This window comes from Anguilla anguilla, chromosome 7 (genome assembly GCF_013347855.1).
Source record: "Anguilla anguilla isolate fAngAng1 chromosome 7, fAngAng1.pri, whole genome shotgun sequence".
Lineage (NCBI taxonomy): Eukaryota > Metazoa > Chordata > Actinopteri > Anguilliformes > Anguillidae > Anguilla > Anguilla anguilla.
In genome coordinates this window covers 5,556,334-5,582,815 of record NC_049207.1, presented here as the reverse complement: position 1 = coordinate 5,582,815, position 26,482 = coordinate 5,556,334, and the positions used below count along the sequence as shown (strand labels likewise).

At 52.1% G+C, this 26,482-nt stretch overlaps 1 protein-coding gene across 3 annotated transcripts in view; it reads left to right on the top strand.

The window, feature by feature from the left end:
* sbf1 (SET binding factor 1) overlaps positions 1 to 26,482 on the top strand; it is a 61,792-nt gene that overhangs the window by 33,017 nt on the left and 2,293 nt on the right. For 2 of the 3 annotated variants that reach the window (XM_035424443.1, XM_035424442.1), the window contains 30 exons: positions 756 to 869; positions 1,660 to 1,737; positions 2,114 to 2,227; positions 2,930 to 3,058; positions 4,020 to 4,118; positions 6,084 to 6,288; positions 6,723 to 6,835; positions 7,497 to 7,646; positions 8,248 to 8,316; positions 8,502 to 8,660; positions 9,122 to 9,366; positions 10,248 to 10,420; positions 10,912 to 10,985; positions 12,675 to 12,867; positions 13,177 to 13,304; positions 13,654 to 13,829; positions 15,739 to 15,875; positions 16,985 to 17,192; positions 17,648 to 17,844; positions 18,307 to 18,444; positions 19,280 to 19,375; positions 19,819 to 19,896; positions 21,342 to 21,514; positions 21,783 to 21,959; positions 22,393 to 22,494; positions 23,140 to 23,325; positions 24,008 to 24,134; positions 24,357 to 24,484; positions 24,821 to 25,054; positions 25,836 to 25,943. In XM_035424443.1, coding sequence (XP_035280334.1) covers positions 756 to 869; positions 1,660 to 1,737; positions 2,114 to 2,227; positions 2,930 to 3,058; positions 4,020 to 4,118; positions 6,084 to 6,288; positions 6,723 to 6,835; positions 7,497 to 7,646; positions 8,248 to 8,316; positions 8,502 to 8,660; positions 9,122 to 9,366; positions 10,248 to 10,420; positions 10,912 to 10,985; positions 12,675 to 12,867; positions 13,177 to 13,304; positions 13,654 to 13,829; positions 15,739 to 15,875; positions 16,985 to 17,192; positions 17,648 to 17,844; positions 18,307 to 18,444; positions 19,280 to 19,375; positions 19,819 to 19,896; positions 21,342 to 21,514; positions 21,783 to 21,959; positions 22,393 to 22,494; positions 23,140 to 23,325; positions 24,008 to 24,134; positions 24,357 to 24,484; positions 24,821 to 25,054; positions 25,836 to 25,943 — 4,308 coding nt within the window. The remainder of the gene's footprint in view (positions 1 to 755; positions 870 to 1,659; positions 1,738 to 2,113; positions 2,228 to 2,929; positions 3,059 to 4,019; positions 4,119 to 6,083; positions 6,289 to 6,722; positions 6,836 to 7,496; positions 7,647 to 8,247; positions 8,317 to 8,501; positions 8,661 to 9,121; positions 9,367 to 10,247; positions 10,421 to 10,911; positions 10,986 to 12,674; positions 12,868 to 13,176; positions 13,305 to 13,653; positions 13,830 to 15,738; positions 15,876 to 16,984; positions 17,193 to 17,647; positions 17,845 to 18,306; positions 18,445 to 19,279; positions 19,376 to 19,818; positions 19,897 to 21,341; positions 21,515 to 21,782; positions 21,960 to 22,392; positions 22,495 to 23,139; positions 23,326 to 24,007; positions 24,135 to 24,356; positions 24,485 to 24,820; positions 25,055 to 25,835; positions 25,944 to 26,482) is intronic. The other variant, XM_035424444.1, reaches the window with a different exon arrangement.

Below are 26,482 nucleotides of genomic sequence, written 5' to 3'. Positions count from 1 at the left end.
GTGTACTTGAAGTGACCCTTAAACATGTCTTGGACAATGAACCGCCTGTTGCATGCTTCAGGTCACATGTCTGAAGGTAGAATGTTCTGGAGGCGGTCGGTCAGAGGTTACTTCCCCTGGCAACGTCGCCAACCGTCGATCTGGATTTGCGCTCGACGGATCACGGATCACGGTCCTAATAATGAGTGGCCGTCGACAGAAAAGATCATCGCATCGGGAAGCTTTACAAAGCTCTCTTCAGGTTCAGTCATCGACCCCTGTAGCGCACTGTGCCTGTAAGGGCTGTTATTACCAGAAGCGGCCATTTGTACTCATCAAAGCCATTAGCCCAGGCCCGTTTGAAGGCCCGAGGAACTCGGCGTTTATTACGATCAATCAGCGGATGAGTGCGGTCCTCACTGAGAGTGCCTTTAAGTGCCGACGCTTGCGACCGCTTCAATTAGAAAGTGATTTCGGGAGGCTGGATGTGGAGTCCTGCTGTCTGAACCGGTCTGGTCCGGTCCTCTCTGACCGGTGAAAGGGTTGTGTGTGGGTTTCTGTGTGGAATGCACACAGGTGATGACAGGAGCTCGGCTGGTCATTCGGTGAATGGATGACATGACCGGTAACATGCAACCTTTGTGTGTGTTGTGTGCGTGTGTGTGTGTGTGTCTGTGTGTCTGTGTGTGCGTGTATGCGTGTATGTGTGTGTATTTGTGTGCGTGTATGTGTGTGTGTGTGCGTGTGTGTGTGTGTGTATTTCTGTGTTCCTGCAGCTGGATGTAATCATCGCGGATCTGGACGGTGGCACGGTGACCATCCCGGAGTGTGTCCACGTCTCCTTGCTGCCCGAACCGCTCCTGCACCAGACCCAGACCGCCCTCTCCATGGTAACCAGAACACCACAACACTCCAATCCACATTTTTTGATGTAGACATCCAGTGAGGTGCTGAGGTGTTTTTGCCGTTTGGACCCTGTGTGAGGGAGGATGGTTAGGTTATGCGTGAGAACCAAGGACAGGAAACTGTATACCCTGTTTTCACACAGCCATTCCTCTGCAGGTTACTTTCTCCCCATTCTTGCCCTTGGCTTGTCGGCGGGTTATTTTGGTCAATAAAGCGAGCGCTTTCCTCAGGTCCTTATGGGCAGAGAAGAGATCCCTGGTTTCAGTAACGTGCCTTTAAATAAAACGAGATTAACCAATCCTGCTCTGCTAGATCCTGCCTTTTAGATCATAATGGATAAGGTTAGGACATGCACAGGGTAACATCGTAAATCAGTAGGACCCTTTATGAATGAAGGCCTCCCCTGTGTCTGTAATAGGTCAGCCTAAGATGATGTCACAGCATAAAACGAATAGAAGTCAGCGGCAGGTTGGAAATTTGGTTTAATTGCCCAGAGAGGGGTTTGGTAGTTTTACACAGGACAGTCAGGGTCAGAGGTGCGTAGCCGTACGGCACAGCGAATGGCTAGACTTTTCCCATCTTCCCTCACTATCGATGGAGCAGGGGGGGGGGGGGAAAGCACTGCCCGTTCTGGAAGAGTTCCAACCGAAAAAAGCACTTTGAAGGCAGGCCGTTTCTAATGCGTTTTCCATCGGGCCTTCCAAAAAATCCCCGCCCCCGGCGCGGCTGTCCTGCGGCCACTCACGACTGCTGCTCTTCCGGTGTTCCCCTCAGGTGCTGGACCCGGAGCTGGAGGTGGCCGACCACGCCTTCCCCCCCTCCTCCACCCAGCCCTCCTCGCTGAAGATCCAGGTGACTGCTCCCGCTCTGTCTCTTCCTTCCTCTTTATCTCTTCACCGCTAGGGCAGTGCGTGAGAAAAGGAAAAGAGCCCGTGTCTGAGAATCCACAGACCCTGGGAAATGTAGTTTTTCCACAATTCGTCACTGTCTCTGTGTGTCATTTGTTCTCCTCCATGTCACAGTGATGAATCATTCTTGCTTAAGTTCCCTCAGGGTAGTTTTGGATGTAAGAATGCCCGAAACCCGCTGTAGTCCAACTGTTAGCATCGTTTGCGCATCCTAGATTCTGTACCAGCTGTACAGAGGAAGGACTCTGCAGTTTGTCTGTGGTGCTAATGGCCTTGCGTGGCCTCCCCTCTTTTCTTCTTCTCTCGAACCCGCGCCGCAGGATAAGGAGGTCCGGGCCGTGTTCCTCTGGCTGTTTTCGCAGCTGTTCCAGGGCTACCGCTGGTGTCTGCACATCATCCGGATCCACCCCGAGCCCGTCATCCGCTTCCACAAGGTACGGCGAGAGCGCGCAGCAGCGCCACCGCCTGTCGTCCTCCAGTACTGCGGGCACATCTGAACAGGGGGGCCGGAGGGTTTAGGGTGATCACTGCCAGCGTGTTGTCCTGAGTGTCTGTAAGAAGACACTACCCCATTTGACCCTAACCCTAACGCCTATCTCGCTGTGCTAATTTTAGAAGAAGGGGGCCCTAAGTGTGTATTTACAGTCAGTATGTCAGCTTGATAATAGAGGTCTTTGTCATTACAAATGGGGCAGCTGCTTTTTAAGAGCTGTATTTATTGTGCAACAAGTATATAGAATATTTTATGAGACTGTCCATTTTGAACCAGTTTTTCCTTATCTCAAAAATGAGAATTTTTTATGAGGTAAAGGAGATGTTTCTGTGCCTGGTTTTAGGTGTAAAGTGTCCAATGAAAGTCTAAATAAGTAAAAGAAGGTCTCATGTTATTGTAACATCATGTTTATGCTGATAGAAAAAACTGATACAGTACTTTCCTGTTACTTATTTTATGAGCAAAGGCCTTTTGATAAGGTTAGCGAATGGTTTGCGGTATGTCCAGATTTGCTGCTGAATGAAATTAAGTTTTAATATTGATTAAAGACACAATGCCCCCTGTGGCGGGGTGGGTGTAGTGTCTCGGTTGCCGTGGCGACGGGCCGTTTGCAGCTGACCTCCCTGACTTTGTTTCACCCCAGGCGGCTTTCCTGGGCCAGCGGGCGCTGACCGAGGATGACTTCCTGATGAAGGTGCTGGACGGGATGGCCTTCGCCGGCTTCGTGTCCGAGAGAGGCCCTCCCTACCGGGCCATCGACCTCTTTGACGAGGTCAGGAGCCCCCCTCACCCCCCTCACCCGCCACTCATGTCAGACTTGATTTGTAACGGAGCAGTTGTAACGCTGATAAATTCCTGTGGGGACATATGTGCCAAAAATGAGCTTCTTTTTGTAATAATCCCCCATAGAATTTGTACGTTGTCTGTAAATTTTAGTAAATGGTGATGTCAGTGGTAGAGTCGTCTGTGTAATTTCATATCCAGTAACAATAGGGAGTGGTACAGGTAGCAGTATGGAGTGGTGCAGGTAACAGTAAGGAGTGGTGTAGGTAACAGTAGGGAGTGGTGCAGGTAACAGTAGGGAGTGGTGCAGGTAACAGTAAGGAGTGGTGCAGGTAGCAGTAAGGAGTGGTGCAGGTAACAGTAGGGAGTGGTGCAGGTAACAGTAGGGAGTGGTGCAGGTACCAGTAAGGAGTGGTGCAGGTAACAGTAAGGAGTGGTGCAGGTAACAGTAGGGAGTGGTGCAGGTAACAGTAGTGAGTGGTACAAGGTAACAGTAGGGAGTGGTGCAGGTAGCAGTAGGGAGTGGTGCAAGTAACAGTAGGGAGTGGTGCAGGTAGCAGTAGGGAGTGGTGCAGGTAAAAGTAGGGAGTGGTGCAGGTAACAGTAAGGAGTGGTGCAGGTGGCAGTAGGGAGTGGTGCAGGTAACAGTAAGGAGTGGTGCAGGTAACAGTAGGGAGTGGTGCAGGTAACAGTAGGGAGTGGTGCAGGTGTAGCAGTAGGGATTGGTGCAGGTAACAGTAGGGAGTGGTGCAGGTGTAGCAGTAGGGATTGGTGCAGGTAACAGTAGGGAGTGGTGCAGATAACAGTAGGGAGTGGTGCAGGTACCAGTAAGCAGAGCTGCAGGTTGCGGTGTGGAGTGGATAGATGATTGGCGGGTGGGCAGCCGGGCGACGCGGAGCGGTTCGGGGAGCCGTGTCCCGTCCCCTCTCACCCGTCCCGTCCCTTCACAGCTCAACGCCAGCCAAGTGGAGCGCTTCCGCCTGGAGGAGGGGAACCTGCGCAGGACGATGAACCACATCAAAGAGCTGGCGGAGCAGCTCTTCAAAAACGTACGTGGTGTCCGTCGCCCCGGGCCTACCCCCCCCCACCTAACCCCCATCCCCCGCTGAGCCCCCCTCTCGCTTTTCAGCTCGCACGTCACGCCTCACAGGGAGCTTTTGCTCCTGAAAAATTGATGAGCGCTAACTGGGGAAAAATAATTCAGCAGCACGTCTACTAATTGGGATGCGTTGGTGTGCTCCTAAATTATTTTACCAACTCAGGAGCACGTATACTCCTTGGAAAAAAAACGTTAGCGTAGTGCCCTGCCCTGATGTTACAAGATGGCTGTGATTTCTGTTGCGGTGTGTTTTTTTTTGTTCTGTTAGCCACCAACACAGTAAAGATTCAGTGTAAAGGACAGGAAGTGCCTGCTTCATTACCGAAGCCCACTTCCTGCACCTGCTGACATGGAGTCGCACGCTGGGGAGGCGCTTTTATGTGCTGACGTTATTTGGCCAATAAAAGACCCCGGTCTGCGTGATGGACGCTGCCTGTCCGTTTCGTTTATGGGCCTGTGTGTTCAGCGGTGGCAAAATGTCAGACGTGGAAAAGACACGGTTTGGGTTTCTAAGGGTTGTTTTTCTTTTTTTACGGTTTTGTGTATAGAACAGTATTTAGATTTTAAAGGAGCCAGGCTGACGTGTTTTATGTGCTCAGCTGGCGTGATCGTGCGGGAGCGATATTTCACACGAGGCATGACGCTCCCGTGTCCTGCCGAACCATCTGTTCGCCGCCCGCGTGTCCGTGCGTTGGCGCAGGGCGCGCCTCTCCGCTCCGCCACTGAAAAAATGAGGCCCTGTTAGACCTGTGAGAACTCACCGCTTTACCTCAAAGAGAAGAGAGGGGCGACGGAGAGGAACGAGGCTTGTTCCCGAGCGAGCGTTTTCGAGAGCGGTTTGGCCTCCGGGCCCCCGGGACCCCGCCCGCTGGCGAGGCGCTCTGCGCTCCACGTCACGGGGCGTGCGGTTGCCACGGTTACGGTCGCCCCGGGCCTCTGCGTGAAGTCCGTCGGAGCACGGTGTGCGGCTTCACCAGCGACGAATCTTAGCAGGGAAACAGGCAAAATGGCTGCCGCTGCTCACAGCCACCAGTGTGCCCCCCCCCGTGCTATGGGGACATGGCTGACAGTTTGATGGAATCTAAAGTGTGTACTGTGCCTTCCTCTTATCGGACATGTTTCGTTGAGGAGTTTGTACTGCGCTGCACCAAAGCGCTGACTACCTGGGTGAGCTGTGGATGCCACTCCTCTGTCTTTTCAGGAGGGTCTTACGTATGGACCGTGGAATGTTGGCCCTGGATTAAAAAATGACAGCTTCCTTTAAGATATGTTTGGTCAGGCTTTATGGCCTGTTTTGCTTAATAGTGGAGCTCGTTACATTCCAGTTGGGTGGTTTGGAACAGTATGTACCCGCTAGTACTGTATGTAAATATCTGGTCGGTAGAAAGAGTGCCTTTGTTGAAACCTCTTGGAAGCAAATATCGAGAGGAGAGAGGTCCCTTACAGGTGGAGGGTGGTGTTAGAGCGTCCTAGTAAAGCCTTTACGTGTGGTAGATGGGATCCAGTGTTTAGGGCATCCCAGTACAGGTGGTAGATGGGATCCAGTGTTTGGGGTGTCCCAGTACAGGTGGTAGATGGGGATCCAGTGTTTGGGGCATCCCAGTACAGGTGGTAGATGGGATCCAGTGTTTGGGGTGTCCCAGTACAGGTGGTAGATGGGGATCCAGTGTTTGGGGCATCCCAGTACAGGTGGTAGATGGGATCCAGTGTTTGGAGTGTCCCAGTACAGGTGGTAGATGGGGATCCAGTGTTTGGGGCATCCCAGTACAGGTGGTAGATGGGGATCCAGTGTTTGGGGCATCCCAGTACAGGTGGTAGGTGGGATCCAGTGTTTGGGGTGTCCCAGTGCAGGTGGTAGATGGGATCCAGTGTTCGGGACGTCCCGGGTAAACCCGCTGTGCTCGGTCGTTTCCAGGAGAACCCGTACCCGGCGGTGGCCATGCACAAGGTGCAGCGGCCCACGGAGGGCTCGCACCTGCGCCTCCACCAGACCACCTTCCCCCACCTGGACGAGGTGACGGTGCAGCTGTTCATCGACCACGCCGCCGCCAAGCTGAAGTCCGCTCCGCCCGCCGTCAAGGTGGAGATGAAGTGCATGGTGCCCAGCGGGCCCCGTCTGGGTGAGTGGGCGGTTGGCGCACCAACCTCTTCTGACCGGCAGGACTGACGCGCCCCCCCCCCGAATCGTGGGCCGCGGTCCGTAGCCGTGGGTATGATTACGCGACCCTTGGTTTGAAGGTCGTGGGTTCTGACCTCGTGGATCTGTTGATGTTATAGTGCTGGGGTGTGCAGTCTAATCCGTAAAAGGGCCAGAGTGGGTGCAGGTTTTTATTTTAGCCTAACACTATGACCCATGATGATAAGTCAGATAAATCAACTAATCATGGTCTTCAGTTAAGACCTTCAGGTAAGACTGGACACGTCTGTTATAGTGTTCATGTCAGGTCCTGTACTTCAAACTGGGTTTATTCCTAGCTGTAAGTAAGGAGTTTAGCGTTTAGCGTTTTTTGTAGCGTGAGTAATACTCATGCCAAAAAATCCTTGCTTCTTGCAGAGGACATAGTGGACAGGAACGGGAACGTGCTCGCCAACAGTGCACGGAGACTGGAGGTGGTCAGGAACTGCATTACCTACATCTTCGAGAACAAGATGCTGGAAGCAAAGAAGGTGAGACTCACACACACACACACACACACACATACGCACACATACACACACACACACACACACACACACACACATACACACACACACACACACACACACACACACACACACAGACTCGCACTGGCACACTGAGGACGTTCTCCATTCACCGGCACACTGAGGACATTCTCGATTTTCCTATTGAAGTCTCCTTGTGTGCTTTCACAAATTAAGCTTGTCCCACGAACTCTATGGGACTTGACTGTGGTCCTAATCAATGAGCCTGAAAGGTTTCAGCTATATTTGTGTATTGGGGGCTGTCTTGTGTAATGAATGCAGCTATTCTGCTTCAAGCATTCTTTTTTAAGTGGCTGTAACAAACATGTTTAAATCAGAGAATGCTTAATGTTAATGGAGGACGGAGTGTGGCACAGTGGGTAAGGAACTGCGCTTGTAACCGAAAGGTCGCAGGTTCGATTCCCGAGTAAGGACACTGCCGTTGTACCCTTGAGCAAGGTACTTAACCTGCATTGCTTCAGTATATATCCAGCTGTATAAATGGATACAATGTAAAGTGCTATGTAAAAGTTGTGTAAGTCGCTCTGGATAAGAGCGTCTGCTAAATGCCTATAATGTAATGTAATGTAATGTAATGTATGTTGCGCTTCTCCTTGCCCCCTAGCTGTTGCCGGCGGTACTGCGGGCGCTGAAGGGCCGTGCGGCTCGCCATTGTCTGACCCAGGAGCTGAACCTGCACGTGCAGCAGAACCGGGCCGTCCTGGACGACCAGCAGTTCGACTACATCGTGCGCATGATGAACTGCACCCTGCAGGTATGCCTGGGAGCCAGTACTCTTACGTCAGCGCACTGTTGCATTGTGGTAAATGTAGGCCGAGGGAATGCTGTTTGGACTCATTTTCCAGGCCCTAGTTGGTGCTATTGCTTTGATAGACTTCACTCCATATGTCTGTGCACTACTGTAGTATATGTTGATATAGGATAAAATGGCCATCTGCTGTACTCTCCTGTGGTCAGTATTTTTAGTTCCTCATCTGTGCACAGGTTTCCTCAAGATTTCATTAGGAAGGATAACCTGTTTTTCTACAGAAAGAAACGTTTGTGGTGTAGTTAAGTCATGAAATTAGCTTTTTCACCCACTGGCCAGAGTGGGCTGGTGGATTCTAAAAGTCACCAGCCATTTTCTGGATTTTTCCAGCCACGTCACCTTTTGAAATGTAACACAATCTGCGTGATTACCTGCCAAAGTGGCTGCTCGATGAGAAAACCAGCCGCAATCAAAAATTTACCAGCATTTGGCTGGTGGTGGGTGTTCATTTCACACCCTGATCACAGCCTCGTCTTGCGGTCACGCTGTGAAAAGCTCTGCAACGATGTCGTGCCTGAGAACGTTTTTTTATTCCCCTCTCGCTCAGGACTGCTCCCACATGGACGAACAGGGCATTGCAGCCGCGCTCCTTCCGCTGGTGACGGCCTTCTGCAGGGTACGCGCGCCGCCCCTCCTTCGCTGTTAAAACCGCCAACATCCCGCCACGTCACACGCTTCCACGAGTGTGTTTCAATGCGCGCGGCGTACCGCCCCTTCCTCCTGAAACGCTCCTCTTGACGGTTTCACGCTGAAGCTCCTGTCCAGTGATGTGACCTCATTGGGGGTTTTTTTTCTCTCCAGAAACTGGGGGCGGGCACCACGCAGTTCGCCTACAGCTGCGTGCAGGAGCACATGGTGTGGACCAACATGCAGTTCTGGGAGGCCATGTTCTACAGCGACGTGCAGAACCACATCCGGGCGCTCTACCTGGAGGTCAACGAGAACGAGCAGCCCTGTCCCGTAAGAGCGGCGCAAGCGCTAGCAAACGCCGACTCGGTTTCCTGTTTCCTGTTTGTTACTCATTATGCCTGTCCCTGAAGAATGGACAGTGATGCAAATACGATGCTGTTGTTACCCCGTAAAATAAGACATTGCTACTGCAGTACCTACTCTTAGTGAGCAGGTGAATGAGACAGAGAGTGAATGGGTGCGTTTGGGTCATCAAGTTTGTAGGGCTTGTGCCCTTACGGAAATGGAATATACGTGCAGAGAAAATATAATAATACGTACCGTATATATTCTGCAATTTATACTTTAAGAAATATATTGCAATATCTGAAAGCAAAAATGATTTCTGTACGTGCCTGTGTATTCTGCGCTTGTATTTTATTTCAGCGTGTTTTCTATGTGCGTAAGGCTAGGGCGGTATTAATGGGCAGAGCTAACCCGCTAACCGCGCACGTGCGTGCTTGCGTCCCCAGGACCAGGAGTCGCGCTCGGCGCTGGAGATCGCCTCGGAGCAGCGGCGCCTGTGGCCCACGCTGTGCAAGGCCAAGCAGCAGGAGCTGGTGCAGAAGGAGGAGAGCACCGTGTTCAGCCAGGCCATCCACTACGCCAACCGCATGAGCTACCTGCTGCTGCCGCTGGACACCAGCAAGAACCGCCTGCTGCGGGGCACCGGCCTGGCCGACGTGGAGAGCGTCAGCAACAGCTACGTCACCAACAGGTATGTCGCTAGCAGCTTCGTCACCTACGGGTACGTCGCTAGCAGCTACGTCACCTACGGGTATGTCGCTAGCAGCTACGTCACCTACGGGTACGTCGCTAGCAGCTACATCACCAACGGGTACGTCGCTAGCAGCTACGTCACCAAGTGGTACGTCGCTAGCAGCTACATCACCAACGGGTACGTCGCTAGCAGCTACGTCACCAAGTGGTACGTCGCTAGCAGCTACGTCACCAAGTGGTACGTCGCTAGCAGCTACGTCACCAAGTGGTACGTTGCTAGCAGCTACGTCACCTACAGGTACGTCGCTAGCAGCTACGTCACCTACGGGTATGTCGCTAGCAGCTACGTCACCTACGGGTACGTCGTTAGCTGCTACATCACCAACGGGTACGTTGCTAGCAGCTACCTCACCAAGTGGTACGTCGCTAGCAGCTACGTCACCAAAAGATACGTTGCTAGCAGCTACGTCACCAACTGGTATGTCGCTAGCATATACGTCACCAAAAGGTACGTCACTAGCAGCTACGTCACCAAATGGTACGTTGCTAGCAGCTACGTCACCAAATGGTACGTCGCTAGCAGCTACGTCACCAAATGGTACGTCGCTAGCAGCTACGTCACCAACTACGTCACCAACGGGTACATCAGCAACGTCACCAACAGGTAAGTCGCTAGCAGCTACGTCACCAACATCTACGTAGCTAGCAGCTACATCACCAACGTCTACGTCACTAGCAGCTACGTCACCAACAGTTACGCTGCCAACGGGCATGGTTTGGGCTTGAAGGCATACTATGCAGGCTTTTATTACCTTGAAAATACTGGTGAAACTTTACTTGAACCCTTCAACACAAGGAGTCTCCTTCCTCCTTCCGCAGCATCGCGGGCAGCATGGCGGAGAGCTACGACACGGAGAGCGGGTTCGAGGACGCCGAGAGCTCGGACGTGGCCAACTCGGTGGTGCGCTTCATCAACCGCTTCGTGGACAAGGTGTGCAACGAGAGCGGCGTGACCAACGATCACCTGAAGGCCCTGCACACCATGATCCCAGGTGGGTGCGGTCTCCGCTCGCAGTCTCCGCTGACCGTCCTGATTGGACGGCTCAGGTCAAATCCAGAGTGATCATTTTATGTTTGGGCCTCAGCTCCTGTTAAAAAACAGACTAGAGGACATTTCATGTTTTCAAAACATAGTCTAGTCAAGTAGGGCGTTAGTTAGGATGTCATTTAAAGAGATCTCAGCTCCAAGTTTAATTCATATTTCTGTCTATGTCTGGGGTTTATGCCTTTGTGATGGTGCCAGTTTTACAGCACCTCCTTGAGTTTTGGTGTCCAAATCTCTGCTTTGTTACTTGAAGCCTGATGTTCAACACAGGCCTTGTATTTTCAGACATTATACACACTGGAAATCTTTTGAACTGATGGATCTTAAAAGTGCGGGAGTGTAGCTCTCAAACCTGAAGTAAGAGATCTAGCACATTACACGGTGTGCCAGCTGTTGATAACTGACCTTAAAGGCTGTCCCTCTTTCTCCCCTCTGCAGACATTGTCCAGATGCACATAGAGACCCTGGACGCAGTGCACAGGGAAAGTAAACGACTTCCGCCCATTCAAAAGGTAACCAACTCCTATTTTTACGTACCGCTGGACAAAGACATGTAGAGACGCGAGCAAGCCCCGCCCCCCTCGCCCCCATCCACCTCAGAGCCAAGCACGGCCCTCAGGTACGTCCCTCTGACTGGCGGCGAGCTGAGCAGTGCATGCTGGGCCTGGTGGCTCCTCCCCCTGTCGCCTCTGGCGCTTTTGCCTCCCGAGTGTAGAGTGAGCTTTTCCCAAGCCGTTCTGCTCTGGCTGTTGGACCGTGCTGCCGGTGGTCTGTGGGGGTCTGGAGCTCGGGGGGGGGGGGGGCGGCGGGGATTGGCTATGAAACGCAGCTCGCTGTGTTCCGCCTTTTTTTGGCCCACGGTGGACTGTGGTGACCCGCAGACTAAACCGGTCTGCTGTAGGAGCTCTGGTGCAGGACGCCGCCTGGGGGGCACGTCAGGCTAAAGCTGAAAAGCTCGTGTTGCAGTACAGTGATCCTGAGCAGATTCATAACTGAGACGGTGCCGACTCTGGACAAGATGTACATACAGTGGGCTTCAGGGTTCCTCAGGGATGACCCCGGAACAGCAACTCGGGCCGAACAAGCTTTTCTGGCCCTCCCGCGTCGCCTGTGAAGGTGTCCTCCAGTTATTAGAGCTGCTCAGCTCAGCTGGTGGACTACAGGATGAGAGGGAAGTGGCATCTGGCTGCCAGCATTACAGTACCATACCGACTTAATGTTTCAGCTACAATAAGAGCCTAACTATTGTGGCGGAGCATTTAAAGATTATCGCTTAGATAAGATAAGAAGTTGTTCAGAAGTGCATTCAGCAAAGGACAGTGCTGTGTAATGGTCTGATGAGCCAAGAACAGGGTCAAAATGCTAATGCGCTAATTTTTGTGTCTGGGCTCTGAAATTCTCTCCACTCGTCACGGCAACGAGAGAACCACTTTCACACCCCGGCTCGGGTTTCCCAAATGAAAAACACAAGCAGTGGATACATCGAACTTAATCGCACCGAGCGGGAGAATATTATCTCTCTGAGAGCAGCTACGGTTTTGAGTTTTGAGTAACGCTACCCCCTCCACACCCCTGTCCCGCACCCTCCAACATGTGTGTTGGCACGAGCTCAGCGCATGCCTTCTGTCCAAACAAACACGACCCGTGTGATCCTTTGAGCGTGCTTCAAACGGCGTGCATTCTTGCAGTGATTCATGCGCAGATTAAACTGGGCGCTTGCATCTCTTACAGAATTTATCAGCTGTGAAACACAGAATTAAATGCTGTTTTAACTTTGGCGATCTGTTAGCAAAACTGAATGTTGGTAGGATTCTGTTGGCCTTTAGGAAGGAAGAATATCTTCGTCTTTTCTTCTCCAGGAAAGATATTTTGAATAGTTCACACTGCGATGATGAAATGATACCATGTCATTTCAATTTAAACAGTATTTGTTGAGGTGAAAGCCTTACCCCTAAACACACCCGCAAACATCAGCTGTATTTTCCTTAGTTTGTTAGTTTTTTAGTCAGATTTCCTCTTCCGTTGTGTGAGTGCAGTGGTGCGTTTGCTTCACCTTGGCTTCCCGCTCTGTGTGTGGTGGCTCGTGTGGCACGTGTCGCGGTGTTTTGGGTGTCTCTGGCTCCCGATCGGTCAGTTAACAGCCTCTCTTCTCCTCCCTCTTCCCGTCTCTCTTCCTGTTCCTCTTCCTGTCCCGCCCGCAGCCCAAACTGCTGAGGCCCACGCTGCTGATTGGCGAGGAGTTCATGATGGACGGCATGAGGGTCCACCTGGTCTCGGACGGACGGGACGAGGCCACTGGCCTCATGGGGGGCCCGCCCCTTCTGCCCGCCGAGGGCGCCATCTTCCTCACCACCTACCGCCTCATCTTCAAAGGCACCCCCAACGACCCCCTGGGTGAGCCTCCTCGACGTCCTCCCCTACCCCCTCCCCTCCCCCAACGACCCCCTGGGTGAGCCTCCTCGACGTCCTCCCCTCCCCTCCCCCAACGACCCCCGGGTGAGCCTCCTCGACGTCCTCCCCTCCCCCCTCCCCTCCCCCAACAACCCCCTGGGTGAGCCTCCTTGACGTCCTCCCCTCCCCTCCCCCAACAACCCCCGGGTGAGCCTCCTCGACATCCTCCCCTCCCCTCCCCTCCCCTGTGACCGCGCCCTCTTCCGTTGCCCCGGAGACGTGACGAGCCTCGCTTTGGTTCCGTCCCCGCAGTGGCGGAGCAGGTGGTGACCCGGTCCTTCCCCGTCGCCTCGCTGGTGAAGGAGAAGAAGATCCAGGTCAGCGTGCCCATGGACCAGTTCATCCAGGAGGGCCTGCAGCTCCGGTCCTGCACCTTCCAGGTACGGTGGGGTACCTGCGTTTGATAGAACACCCCCGTGTTTGAGGCGACCCCCTTGCGTTTGATAGAGCACCCCCTGCGTTTGAAGCGACCCCTCTGTGTTTGACACGGAAGAAGGCCGTTGAGCCATCTTTTTCTATCCCGCTGCATTTAAAGAGGTTAAACCGCCTTGATACAAGAAAGTAATTGGTTGAGCCAGCTCAAGGCTGTAACATTACATGTAATATTGGTGAGTTTGAAATGCTTAGATCCTGAGAACTGCAACCCTGTAGGAGGGTCTGGGGGTATAAAATTGATTTGATTTGATTTGAATAGAAGTCCTTTTTCCCTCTCTCGTGCCCGCCCCACAGCTGATGAAGATCGCCTTCGACGAGGAGGTGGCGTCGGAGCTGGCCGAGGTCTTCCGCAAGCACCTGCACAAGCTCCGCTACCCGCAGCACGTCCAGGGCACCTTCGCCTTCACCGTGGGCCAGTCCGGCAAGATGGCCGTCGAGCACAAGGGCAAGGACAAGAACCAGTCCCTGAGGTAAGACCGCGTTTGGTTTCCACGAGCGCGCGGTGCGTCGGTCGTCCGCGTCGAACGGGAGCGGTTCAGCGGGGCTCGTCTCCTCGCCCAAGCTCCCGGTTTGCAGGGGTCGGTCAGTCGGTCGCTCCCGCAGGACTCTGGGAAACGTAGTGCATCACACGTGGCACCTTTACTGTTTCTGGGGTCAACTACAGAACAGTCCATATTAAAAGCCGTAACTTTCTCTTGCAGCCAGTTTTCAGAATTTACAGTCTTGCCTCAAGCAGTTCTCCTCTAGCCAAGTTTTCTGGAACATTCCCGGTGATACCTCTTTCCTTTTTTTCCTATTTAAAAAAAAATAATAATATATATATATATTTCCAGCAGAGTGTTTTTATTTAAATCCCTATAAATGAGTAATGTGCGGTTACAGTCATGTCCTGTGTGTGTGTGTGTGTGTGTGTGTGTGTTTGCGTGTGTGTTATTTTTTTTCTTTTGGCTAAAAACAAATTGTAAATCAAAAAGGGGGGAAAAGGTGTGCCTTCACAATTATAGGGTTATGTTTTCTTTCGGTAGATTTGTCCTGTAAGCCGTTTTCTCCTTTATCTCTTCTTACGGGGAAGTTACTGTGGTGCCATAAATGTTCCATCTGCAGCACCGGTTTATTGGGGTAGTAAGTCCAATATTTTCTCGTTGGATAGTGTCACACTGACATAACAAGGGCTCTCTGTCGCTATCTAGGGCCTGAAATCTGTGCCAGTGGTTAATTATTAATCACAGGAAAATGTGATTAGCTATACTGCTAACCTATCTTTCGTATCAGCGCTAAAGGAAGCTACCTTTCAGATGATTTAACTCTACCCTGCCGAAGCGGCTCGTATGTCAGTCGTATTCAGCGTTTCCTGAGTCAGTGATGAATTTGGAGCGCGTCAGCCTGCTTCACACTGAAAGATCTAACACTGCTTTTAATGAGGAGCAGTTATGCCAGGGGCAATCTTATCCTGAACAGGCCGGTAGTGGGTGCAGGCTTTTGTTTCAACCAAGCAGCTACACACCTGATTCTACTAAATCAAGGTCCTTAGCAAAGACTCTAGTGGCCGATTATTAGAATCAGGTGTGTAGCTGCTTGGTCGGAACAAAAGCCTGCACCCACACCAGCCCTTTCTGGATAAGACTGAGGGACCTCTATGCTATACATTGCAGATATGTAAGAATATAACACTGATGTGTCTCTAAAAAGATCTGATTTCCCTGTGACGATTGTAAGACTGTAAATGTTTTGTCTGAGTTGCACCTGCTCTCCTGCGGAGGGAAACTGTCTGACATTTAGGGGCATTTAGGACTCTTCCCCATTAAAGCATCTCTAACGGTCCAGTTTCTCTCTGCTTGGACCTGTCAATCATGTCGGCTTGTCTCCGGGTCTCAGTCAGAACCATACTCCAGCAAAAGCTTTGCTGTGCATAATGTTGTATGCGAGAGCCCAGAGGCTGCTGGGAAATGTGGCTCGCGCACGAGGCTCCCCATCCGCTGGGCCTGGTTACAGCAGGAGGGCGTGGCTTATATGACACGTGACACGTATATGACACGTGCATTCGCACATTTTCCAGTCACAGCTGGGCTCTACGCTGACATTTTGGCCATGGAGCGCATGTGCTCCTAAGTTGAAAAATGTAAGAGCGTGCTGACATATCACAATTACTGGACGTGCTCCTAAATTATATTTCCAGTTAGCGCTCGTAAATCTTTCAGGAGCGAATGCTCGTAAAATGGGAGCCCTGTAGCGCCCTGCACCGTGGGACTCACAAGCCCAGGAGAGTAACGTGCACCCTTCACCTGACAGAATGGTTCTCTCTCTCTCTCTGTCTCTCTCTCTCTCTCTGTCTCTCTCTCTCTCTCTCTCTCCACCTCCCTCCATCTCTCCCATGTGCAGAACTCTTTCCAAGAACCTAGTGAAGAGCGCCAAGAAGACCATTGGCCGGCAATACGTGACCAGAAAAAAGTACACGCCCCCCGCCTGGGAGAACCGGGGAAGCTTCCCGCCCCAGCTGGACGAGGACGAGATCTCCGGTAACCGTCCGGGCGGGGCTTCTTCCTGGAGCTGTGTTTTTGGCATACACCTCATACCACACGCACAGCTTTCTCTGTTAGAGATGTCATGGCGTCTCATCTAATCCTGATCCCATACTGTCATGTTATTGGACAGTTTGACAAGAAGTGAGCAGTCGATTGAAGTGTTTTTTCTAGTTTTTTTTCTAAATAGTTTTCATTTAATTTTTAAAACAAAAGCAGCACTGTACATTGCATTATTCTCTTTTCATACATACATGTTTTGAGATGCCAGTAAAGGAGAAATATGGCTGCTCACCTCCTTGCAGTTTATTTAACACAGCTCTCTTGAGTCACAAGTTTCCTTGGCCTAACGGGTTCCTTTGCTTCATTTAGGCTTATGTAAGTTGTTAGAAAGGCTGTTAGTCATTTGTTAGCACTTTTAGGCTTCAGGTTTCTAGATTAATGTTTTGCTGAGGGCTTTTTCACACTGAAATATGAGGCTAATGTTGAGAGTTTCTGAAGAGGACTGTGCACAGTATTCACAATTGCAGTTCACCATTTGTGCTCCCCCTCTACAAACTTCTCGACTCCTATTTTTTGAAGGTCAGCGCCATTATGGATGTTCCATAATGCTGACTATTATAGGTCCCTCCTTGGTCCTTAAGATTTCTGGCTACCTAACCAGTTGTTTGCTCTTCTTTGCCACTATGTGTAATGTGCTTCTATTACATCTAAGCTTATTATTTAGATTGTGAAATTGTAATATTTCTGTTGGGCTTCAGTCATTCATGAACAAAATAAACCTCTTCTTACTCATAGCTACGTAACTGGATTACTCATTTCTGTTTTGTTAAGTTAAAAGTTGGCCTTTACTCAAATGTATAGCTTTTATGTATCTCGATATAGCTATTTATATATCGATATAGCTCAGGAGGTAAGACCGGTTGTCTGGCAGTCGGAGGGTTGCTGGTTCGAACCCCCTTCCTGGGTGTGTCGAAGTGTCCCCTGAGCAAGACACCTAACCCCTAATTGCTCCCAACGAGCTTGCTGGTACCTTGCATGGCAGCCTATATAAATGCAGTCCATTTACCATTGACCAAATGTGCGACTCCATGTTTGTGTCCCAGTGTCCGAGGAGCCGGAGCAGAGCTCCCTCACCCTGTCCTCCACCATCAAGTCCTCGGACCGGCAGACCATGAGCAGCGTGGTGGAGCGGGCCTGTTGCCGTGACTACCAGCGGCTGGGCCTGGGCACGCTCAGCAGCAGCCTGACCCGGTCCAAGAACGAGCCCTTCCGCATCTCCACGGTCAACCGCATGTACACCGTGTGCCGGAGGTAGGAGCCCCTCCCCTGCGTCTGCGCGGATCGGTCCGGACTGCGCGGCACGTCTGTGTCCTTTTCGTACGGTGTCGCGTCGAATAATTACAGTGCAGTTGCGCTATATTTGCAGTGTCTTGTGACCTGAAATAAATCGGCCTATTTACCTAGACTCTTTGCAGTGGGCAGTCCTTTAAATAGTTCCATTTAAATGCCACAACCGTTACCAGAAAATAATGAAGAGACGTTGTAATTATCCTAGAAATTCTCTGCTGAGTGTAAACTGTGACCCCTTTGCACTAAATAGGTCCATTATATTTCGCAGAAGCCTCTGTTCTTGATTCTTCCCGGTCTGTTTGCCTGCACGTCAGTGTCTGTGTCTTTACCAGACAGACACACACAGTGGACGTGTGCAGAGTTTGAGTTTGAGTCCCCTCTCTCTCTCCCTCCCCCCCCCCCCCCTCTCGGGACAGCTACCCCGGGCTGCTGATCGTGCCGCAGAGCATCCCGGACTCCACGCTGCAGCGGATTTCGCGGTGCTACCGGCAGAACCGCTTCCCCGTGGTGTGCTGGAGGAACTCGCGCACCAAGTCGGTGCTGCTGCGCTCCGCCGGGCTCCACGGCAAGGGCGTGGTGGGCTTCTTCAAGTCCCCCAACGCGCCCAGCCCAGGTACCGCACACCCCCAAACCCACCCCCTCCTCCCCAGCCCAGAATCAATGACCTAGCACAGCCCACAGTCAGTAACCCAGCACCCCCATCACAGCCCAGAGTCACTAACCCAGTACCCCACCACAGGTACCCTCCAAACCCACCCCTGCTCAGAGTTAATAACCCAGCACCCCCACCACAGCCCAGAGTCAATAACCCAGCAAACCCACCCCAGGTGAACTGCCAAACCCAGCAGAGCCCGGAGTCTCTAACCCAGCACACCCACCGCTGGTACTCCCCAAACCCACATTAGCCCAGAGTCAATAACCCAGAATCCCCACTGTAGGTACTCACCAAATCACCAAACCCGCCACTGCTCTGAGTCTTTAACCCAGCACCCCCGCCACAGGTACCTGCTAGATCCACAGTCCAGTCACCCGGTCTCCTGACTGACAGCTGTGTTGCTCCTCCCCCTCCCTGCAGGCCCCTCCCAGACGGACTCCAGCAGCCTGGAGCAGGAGAAGTACCTGCAGGCCATCATCAGCTCCATGCCCTCGTACTCCGAGCCCAGCGGCAGGAACACGCTGAGCGGCTTCACCTCCGCACACATGAGCACCTCAGGTCAGTGCACCCCGATATTCACCCCAACATTCACCCCGAAATTCACCCCAAAATTCACCGCAGAATTCACCCCAAAACTCACCCCCTGAGTGACATGTTCACGGGGTGTTGCTGAAAAGATGGTGAGCCTATTGGACCTGTTTGGTTTGTGTGAAAAGTGTGGAGTCATTGGACACCCTTGTAAGACCGAGCTAGTTGAACCTGGCACTTCCAACTGTACACTTTTACTTCCAGTTCACTTTTCTGGCTTTTATCTAGACGCTTCATTTTAGGCTGACATTACAGCCAAGACGGGTCTTTAAGTTCTTTTTTTAGTTGTTTACATATTACTTTGAATATCATACGATTGGTTAAGATGCCACTGTTGGTGGTCTGTGTTAAATGAACATGTTTTAGCTGCTTGTTCTGAAGTGTACCCTGGGAAACTGTGGTAGGGCCTGAGGTGCTGGTCAGGAAGGCCTGGTCACATGTCTTCTCATCGCTGTATTGTAAGTAAGCTGAAGGCCGCGGGCGACAATGATGCCTTAGCCTCAGTCAGCAGTGCGCCAAAATGAAAAGCGCTGATTCCGATTGGCTGTTGCTCTCACCAGGTGACCGAATTACCTCTGTGACTTCATCACTTTAAAAGAAATCACGCCCGTTTGATTGGCGGCTGGTTGTCCTTTCACTGGCATGCGACTTCTCTCATTCAAATGGATCGTAGCCAATCCTGCTGCTTTTAATCCTCTATGCAAAGAGTGATTTCGAGCCAAAGGTTGGCGCTTATGCGGAAGGCGGGCGGCATGCCGCCGCTGGGCCATAACCGTGCGCCCCTCTGCTGTTTTGCGGACTCCAGACTCGTCGGACAAGCTGCGGCAGCCCAAGATCGGGGCCCTGATGAAGCAGGTGATGGGGACCAAGGAGGACACGTCCGGGACCTTCAGCAGAGGAGGTGAGCCCCAGGGAGGACGTTCGGTGGCGTGAACCGTGTCTTAGAGGCACTTCCTGTCTCTTAAAAACCAATGATGGGATCCACAAAGACTGCAGAAATGTGTTAGCAAATCCCGCTGTTTGTCGCTCCTCACAGTTACATTGTACTTCATCTTAATGAGTTGAGCTTTTCAAGCCCACATTCCATTCAGTGTCATTCAACAGTATTGTTTTGTGCCATTGCCATCATTAATCCTTTGAATGATCCTTTCTTTTTGAGAAACGGTTGTAAAAGAATGCAGGTTTGGAGAGCGGAGGGCTGGTTACGGATTGCCCCCCTGTCACAGATGGGTGTCGCAGGGGGGGGAGACGCCCTGCTGGTGGATGTTAGGGTTGTGCTTGTGTTGAGCGGCTGCACGGTGGCTAACGGGCTAACGTGCTAACGGGCGTGTCTGTCCTGTTCAGCCACGGTGCAGGGTCGGGCGAGGGTCGACGCCCTCTCTCAGTCTAGAGCGTCGGTGAAGACGCGAAACCTGCCCAGAGGTACGGCAGATCGGGCTGGGCCGGGCCCCGCCCCCCCCCCCCCCCCCCCCCCCGGACTCAAACCTGTAGCCAATCAGATGTCTTTTAACGGCTCGTTTCCGCGCTAGCGTCAAGTCATCGTCTCGAACTAACCTCGTGTCGTTTGTTCGTTCGTCTGTGTTTTCTGGCGCCGCCACCAATCAAATCTCATGACGTGTTTGTGTTGATCTGCAGGCCCGAAAGCCAAACACCGCTCCCAACCTTGTCACGTGTCTGTAGCGACTCTCTAGCGTTTTTTTGTTGTGTGCGCTTGTTGTGTGTCTCTTGATCTTTTCAGATTTCACGGGTCAGAAAAGGACGCTCTGGTCTCGTGAGATCTCTTATCTGTTTTGAAATCTCAGCCGTGGAGTGAGCGGAGTTGTGCAGCCCTCCGGGGAAATGAGCTCAGGCACGGAGCTATGGCGGAGTTGAAGTCCCTTTCTGACTCCTGTGTGATTGACGTTGCTCCTATTGAGCAAGATGAGCGTTACGCAGTGGGCAGCCTATTTGGGTTTCAAATTAAATCCACCCCTCAAAAAGAAAAAGAAAAAAACACTTACAAAATGGAAAAACAAAGTCTCAGCGTTGCTAAGCAAACATGTTGGACATAACTGTTCGTGGGAAAACGACATGGTGCAACACTTTTCTTCCTCCTTGTTTTTTTGTTTTGGCATGCTCACGTTTCTCACTGACTCACCCACTTATTCACTTTCCCACTGACTCACTCAGTCATCAACTCACTCACTCAGATTCACTAACTCAACTACTCGTCAACTCACTGACTCACCCAGTCATCAACTCACTTACTCAGATTCACTAACTCAACTACTTATCAACTCACTGACTCACCCAGTCATCAAATCACTCGCTCAGATTCACTAACTCAACTACTTATTCACTTTCTCACTGACTCACCCACTCATCAATTAATTTCCTCTGTTTCACTTACCCCTCTCATCCACTCACTCATTCTCTCTAATTTAGTCACTTAATCATTGCCTCACCCACTCACCGACTCACCTCCTTGCTTACAGATTCATTTTCTGTTGAAATCACTAACCGAATGACTCACTCACTCAGTAGCTCACTCGCTCATTCCCTGAGCAAGTGTCTACCACAGTAAAAAGTGTGTCACCACTAGAGGGTGCTGCCATCTCCTTTTGAATCCCTGGTTATGTTCAATACTGGCGTTGATTCTGAGAATTTTCCACCCATTGGAACATCGTAATGAATCGGTTTCGGTTCTTAGTTTCATGTGACCACTGTATTACCTCACCTGTCGCAAGAGCACTCTGGTCTTCAGCACTGGCTGCGGGGCTGAGTGCACTGTGCTGTGTGCTGATTGGTGGGGAGGCGGAGCCCCGTGTCCTGAGTGACAGGCAGTCCCGTGTGTGACGCTCTGCCCCCTCCCCCCCCGCGCCTGACAGGGAAGTGGGGCAGCATCCGTGGCAGCGGCCGGATGAGCGCCTACATCCCGGACGCGGGAGGCCGGCTGACGGCGAAGGACTCCCCGCAGGCCAACGGCGGCCCGCCCGAGGCCCACTTCCTGCGCCAGCAGAGGGCCTACCTGTACATCATCGGGGACAAGTCCCAGCTCAAGGTGACCACACCCCCCACATCCCCTCCCCGCCCCTCTCTCTCCCACTCACAGAGCCAGAGTAAAAACACATCAGAGAGGACACTTGTGATTGAGGCTCGTGCTTTGTCCTTGTGTCGGGAGGTTGTGGGTTTTAATCCCAATGCGTGACTTGACTGCCGGGTTGCAGAATATCTTTGGTATTGGGGACTGTAAGCTCTGTACTGTGAATTGGCTGCTTTAGTTTGACCTCTGACCCCTAACCCCTCTGACCTATCCCCGCGCCCCGTAGGGCACCAAGCAGGACTCGTTCCAGCAGTGGGAGGTGGTGCCCATCGAGGTGTTCGACGTGCGGCACGTGAAGACCAGCTTCAAGAAGCTGATGAAGGCCTGCGTGCCCAGCTCCTCTTCCTCAGACCCCAACCTGTCCTTCCACCGCTGCCTGGAGGACTCGGAGTGGATGTGCCTGGTGAGGGAGCGAGGGCGTTTATTCCCAGGCTGCAATGCTTTAACACAGCAGGTCCCAGCATGTAGGCCTGGATCCAATACCATTTAAGTGTATTAGGTGGACTAAATAACATATGTGCATGTACCGTAAGTTTATTTTCTGTACCTAATACACTTCCATTGGCATTTAGGTATGTCAGATTAAATGCTTTACCTGCTATCTTGAAGCGATTGCAAAAAAATTTTGAATCCCATATTAGAACATGTATCGGGCTCCAGCGCTGCCGGCCTAATTTGTTTTGTTTTGTTTTTGTTTGATTTGTAGCGATGGGTATTGTTGTTTGCCTTTTACTGACCATGCCGGACTGTGCCAGTGACCGTGTTTCCGTGTCTGCGTGTCTGCGTGTCTGCGTGTCTGCGTGTCTGCGTGTGTTTGTGTGTCTGCGTCTCCCCAGCTGCACAAGGTGCTGCAGGTGTCCGTGCTGGTGGTGGAGCTGCTGGACACGGGCTCCTCTGTCATGGCCAGCCTGGAGGACGGCTGGGACATCACCACACAGGTAGCTTACAGCGGCCACGGTCACCCTACTCACACACTGCTGACCGCTGACTGGTCACACACTGCTGACCGCAGACTGGTCACACACTGCTGACCGCAGACTGGTCACACACTGCTGACCGCTGACTGGTCACACACTGCTGACCGCTGACTGGTCACACACTGCTGAACGCTGACTGGTCACACACTGCTGAACGCTGACTGGTCACACACTGCTGACCGCTGACTGGTCACACACTGCTGACCGCAGACTGGTTACACGCTGCTGACCGCGTAATGACCTCTCGCTCAGGGATTTGCAATCATTCACATTTACACGACAGGCATTTAGCGGACACCAGTGAGACTTACGCTGCTGTTTTGCTATTTCCTTAGTATCTATTTACATACGTATGTGCTGGAGCAATTCAGGGTAAGCACCTTGCTCAACTGCAGTACAACAGCAGTAGCCACCCTGGAACTCGAACCCTGCAGCCCCAGTTTATATTACCAGCCCAGTTCCCTCACTGTTATACTGCAGCACCACCCCTTAGCCTGGGTTTGAGCTCATGAGGGCAGCCTCTGGGAGGGGTTTGAACAGAAGCTAGCTTTCTGTGTCCATAGTGTGCTGTGCTCTGACTGCCCCCCCCCCCCCACCCCCCTGCAGGTGGTGTCCCTGGTGCAGCTGCTCTCGGACCCGTACTACCGCACCTTCGACGGCTTCCGGCTGCTGGTGGAGAAGGAGTGGCTGTCCTTCGGCCACCGATTCAGCCACCGCGGCGCCCAGACCCTGAGCAGCCAGAGCTCCGGCTTCACCCCCGTCTTCCTGCAGTTCCTGGACTGCGTGCACCAGGTGTGTGTGTGTGTGTGTGTGTGTGTGCACCAGGTGTGTGTGTGCGTGTGTGTGTGTGTGTGTGTGTGTGTGAGTGTGTGTGTGAGTGTGCACCAGGTGTGTGTGTGTGTGTGTGTGTGTGCACCAGGTGTGTGTGTGTGTGTGTGTGCACCAGGTGTGTGTGTGTGTGTGTGTGTGTGTGTGTGCACCAGGTGTGTTTGTGTGTGTGTGTGTGTGTGTGTGTGTGTGCACCAGGTGTGTGTGTGTGAGTCTGTCTGTGTGTGTGAGAGAGAGTGTGTGGTCTGTGTGTGTGTGTGTCTGAGTCTGTGTGTGTGTGTGTGTGTGTGCGCGTGTGAGTGTGTGTCTGTCTCATATTAAATAGTCATTTAATATGAAAACCTGTGATCTAGTTGTACTTGCAACATAATGTTTTCTGTTAAAAGTTGTAAATTTGAAAAAATAAATCAGCAGAATATTTCTTGCTGGCACTGTTGATCACAAAGAATCTGATCCAGGCCACTTCATACTAGTAAGTGGTGGCCTGGCAGTTCAGTTTGTTGTGTTTATCCCTGTTTAGTTGTCATAGCTACCTAGGAGCTAGGAATGGGCCAATTAGGGATCACTGAGTCGGCCAAGGGAACTCCGTGAACCAGGAAGTGCCTGTGTAGTCTTTCACTGAGCCTATCCCTCCCTCTGTCTGCAGATCCACCTGCAGTTCCCCATGGAGTTTGAGTTCAGCCAGTACTACCTGAAGTTCCTGGCCTACCACTACGTTTCCAACCGCTTCCGGACCTTCCTGCTGGACTCGGACTACGAGAGGATAGAGCTGGGTGAGACAGCCATTTTGTTTCCCCTCCCTGGAGGGTTGCTATCAAACGCTGCGTGGTTCTGGATTAACCCTGAGGACGACTTCCTACCTTCAGGATCAAACGGTGCTCAAACGTGGGCTTGCCCTTACAGCCACAGCCTTGGCCCCGCTCGCCTGCGTGTGCGGACGGACTGGGACGTTATTAAGGGCGTTGTGGCCTAACGTACGCGCTCTGTCCCCGTAGGTGTGATGTACGAGGAGAAGGGAGAGAGGAAGAGTCAGCAGCTGAAGTCCGTGTGGGACTACATCGACCGGCTCAACAAGAAGACCCCCATCTTCTTCAACTACATGTTCGCCCCCGAGGACGGAGAGGTGAGGCCCTGGATCACGTAACTAAGCATGCTGCACGCAGTCAAGATGGCTGACTCTGTGCTTAAAGGTCTTTTCCCTGCATTGAGGAATGAAGTTCCCTCATCGGTACCCCGCAAGACAGATATTGAAGTAATGACCTGAAATCCTTCGAGTGTTACATTTTTAAGTGACCTGACCTACTTATTGTGGGCTTGAAGGCACAAAGAATGTTTTGTATCAGTGACAGTGCATTCTTTTCCACTGGGGCCCGGCCGCGTGTTTACCCTGCCACCCGGTGGCGGGTTTGGTGTACTGCAGCCGTTTAAAGCGATCTCCTTCTGATCTGTGCGCACACAGGTGCTGAAGCCCTACAGCAACATCTCCAACCTGAAGGTGTGGGACTTCTACACGGAGGAGACGCTGGCGGAGGGGCCGTCGTACGACTGGGAGCAGGTGCAGGCGCCCGTCGAGCAGGCCGAGGAGGCGGAGAAGCCCGACACGGCCGGGCCCAAATCCCGCCGCAGGGTGGTGTGGCCCTGCTACGACCGCTGCAGCAAGGTGGTGCCCGACGCCATCACCAAGCTGCTCCAGGTGAGTCAGGCCCCGCCCCCGCCCCTGGCCACGCCCCCTGCCCCACCTCATTGGCTGGGGTGACCGGCTCTCCTCACTAATGACCATAGAGTTTAAAGTGCGCTTAGCTGGGCCCCTTAAATCCGAACGTCGCCTCGTCCCCGTTTTGTAACCTCGTCCGGATCGCCGCTCTCACGCCGGTGTTTGGGCAAAAAGTAGGCCTGCTCCAGAATTAGGGATTGACCTCCTTCTGTGCTGGTGAGAGATTTCGGTATTGAAAAGGCAATTACCGCTATTTTGTAGCTTCCAAAGCGGATTAAACAGGGCTTTGTTTCTGCTTGGTTCGCATGAATGCTCCTGATTGAAGAGACTGACATTATTGTGATGTCTTGTTTTTCTCAGTCTAGTAAAAGGAACCCTTTTCATAACCAGGCCTTTGCAGGCTTATCTTATCTACACCTCTGTGATTCACCATTCACTTGCTCTGTGAAGGCCCTGATTCAGAGGGAGTTACACTGCAGGATGTTTACAGTTGAAGGATGCTCAAGGGTAGAGTGGTGTACAAATCTACAGCCTTTCAGTGTGGGACCCAGTACCCTGAACACCACTGCTGATCTGATGCTGTGCTGTAGTTCTACAGGAAGCAAAACTGCCTGATGGCTATGCCTGACGTGTGTGTGTGTGTGTGTCTATGTGTGTGTGTGTGTGTCTGTGTGTCTGTGTGCGTGTGTGTGTGTGTGTGTGTGTTTGTGTGTGTGTGTGTGTGTGTGTGTGTGTCCGTCCGTCCGTCCATGTCTTCCAGGAGCTGCAGTCTCTGGAAACAGAGCTGGGCCAGGTGTCAGAGAAGTGGAAAGACACCTGGGACAAGATCAAAGCCACACAGCGTACAGAGAGCAAGCTGGAGAGCAGGGTGAGTCTCAGCGGCCAACCATAACCCAACCCTGGGTCTGTCAGCAGCCAGCCATAACCCAACCCTGGGTCTGTCAGCAGCCAGCCATAACCCAACCCTGGGTCTGTCAGCAGCCAGCCATAACCCAACCCTTTTTTTACAGATAGCTGTCAGCTTGCAGTTATAATATTAAGATTCATTGTGTGGTGTTAGTGCATTAACCAACACTATTTTCTGTTGGCATAAGATATGCATGTAGTCATGTACAGGATGTACTTGCTGATTTACTGATAGTAGATAAGAAAGTGTAAATAGATGTGGTTATTACTCATCAGTGTGAGTGAATGAGTGAGCAGGTGGATGAGTGAGCAGGTGAGTGAGTGAATGAGTGGGCAGATGAATGAGTGAACAGGTGAGTGAGTGAATGAGTGGGCAGGTGAATGAGTGAGCAGGTGAGTGAGTGAATGAGTGGGCAGGTGAATGAGTGAGCGAGTGAGTGAATGAGTGAGCAGGTGAGTGAGTGAATGAGTGGGCAGGTGACTGAGTGAATGAGTGAGCAG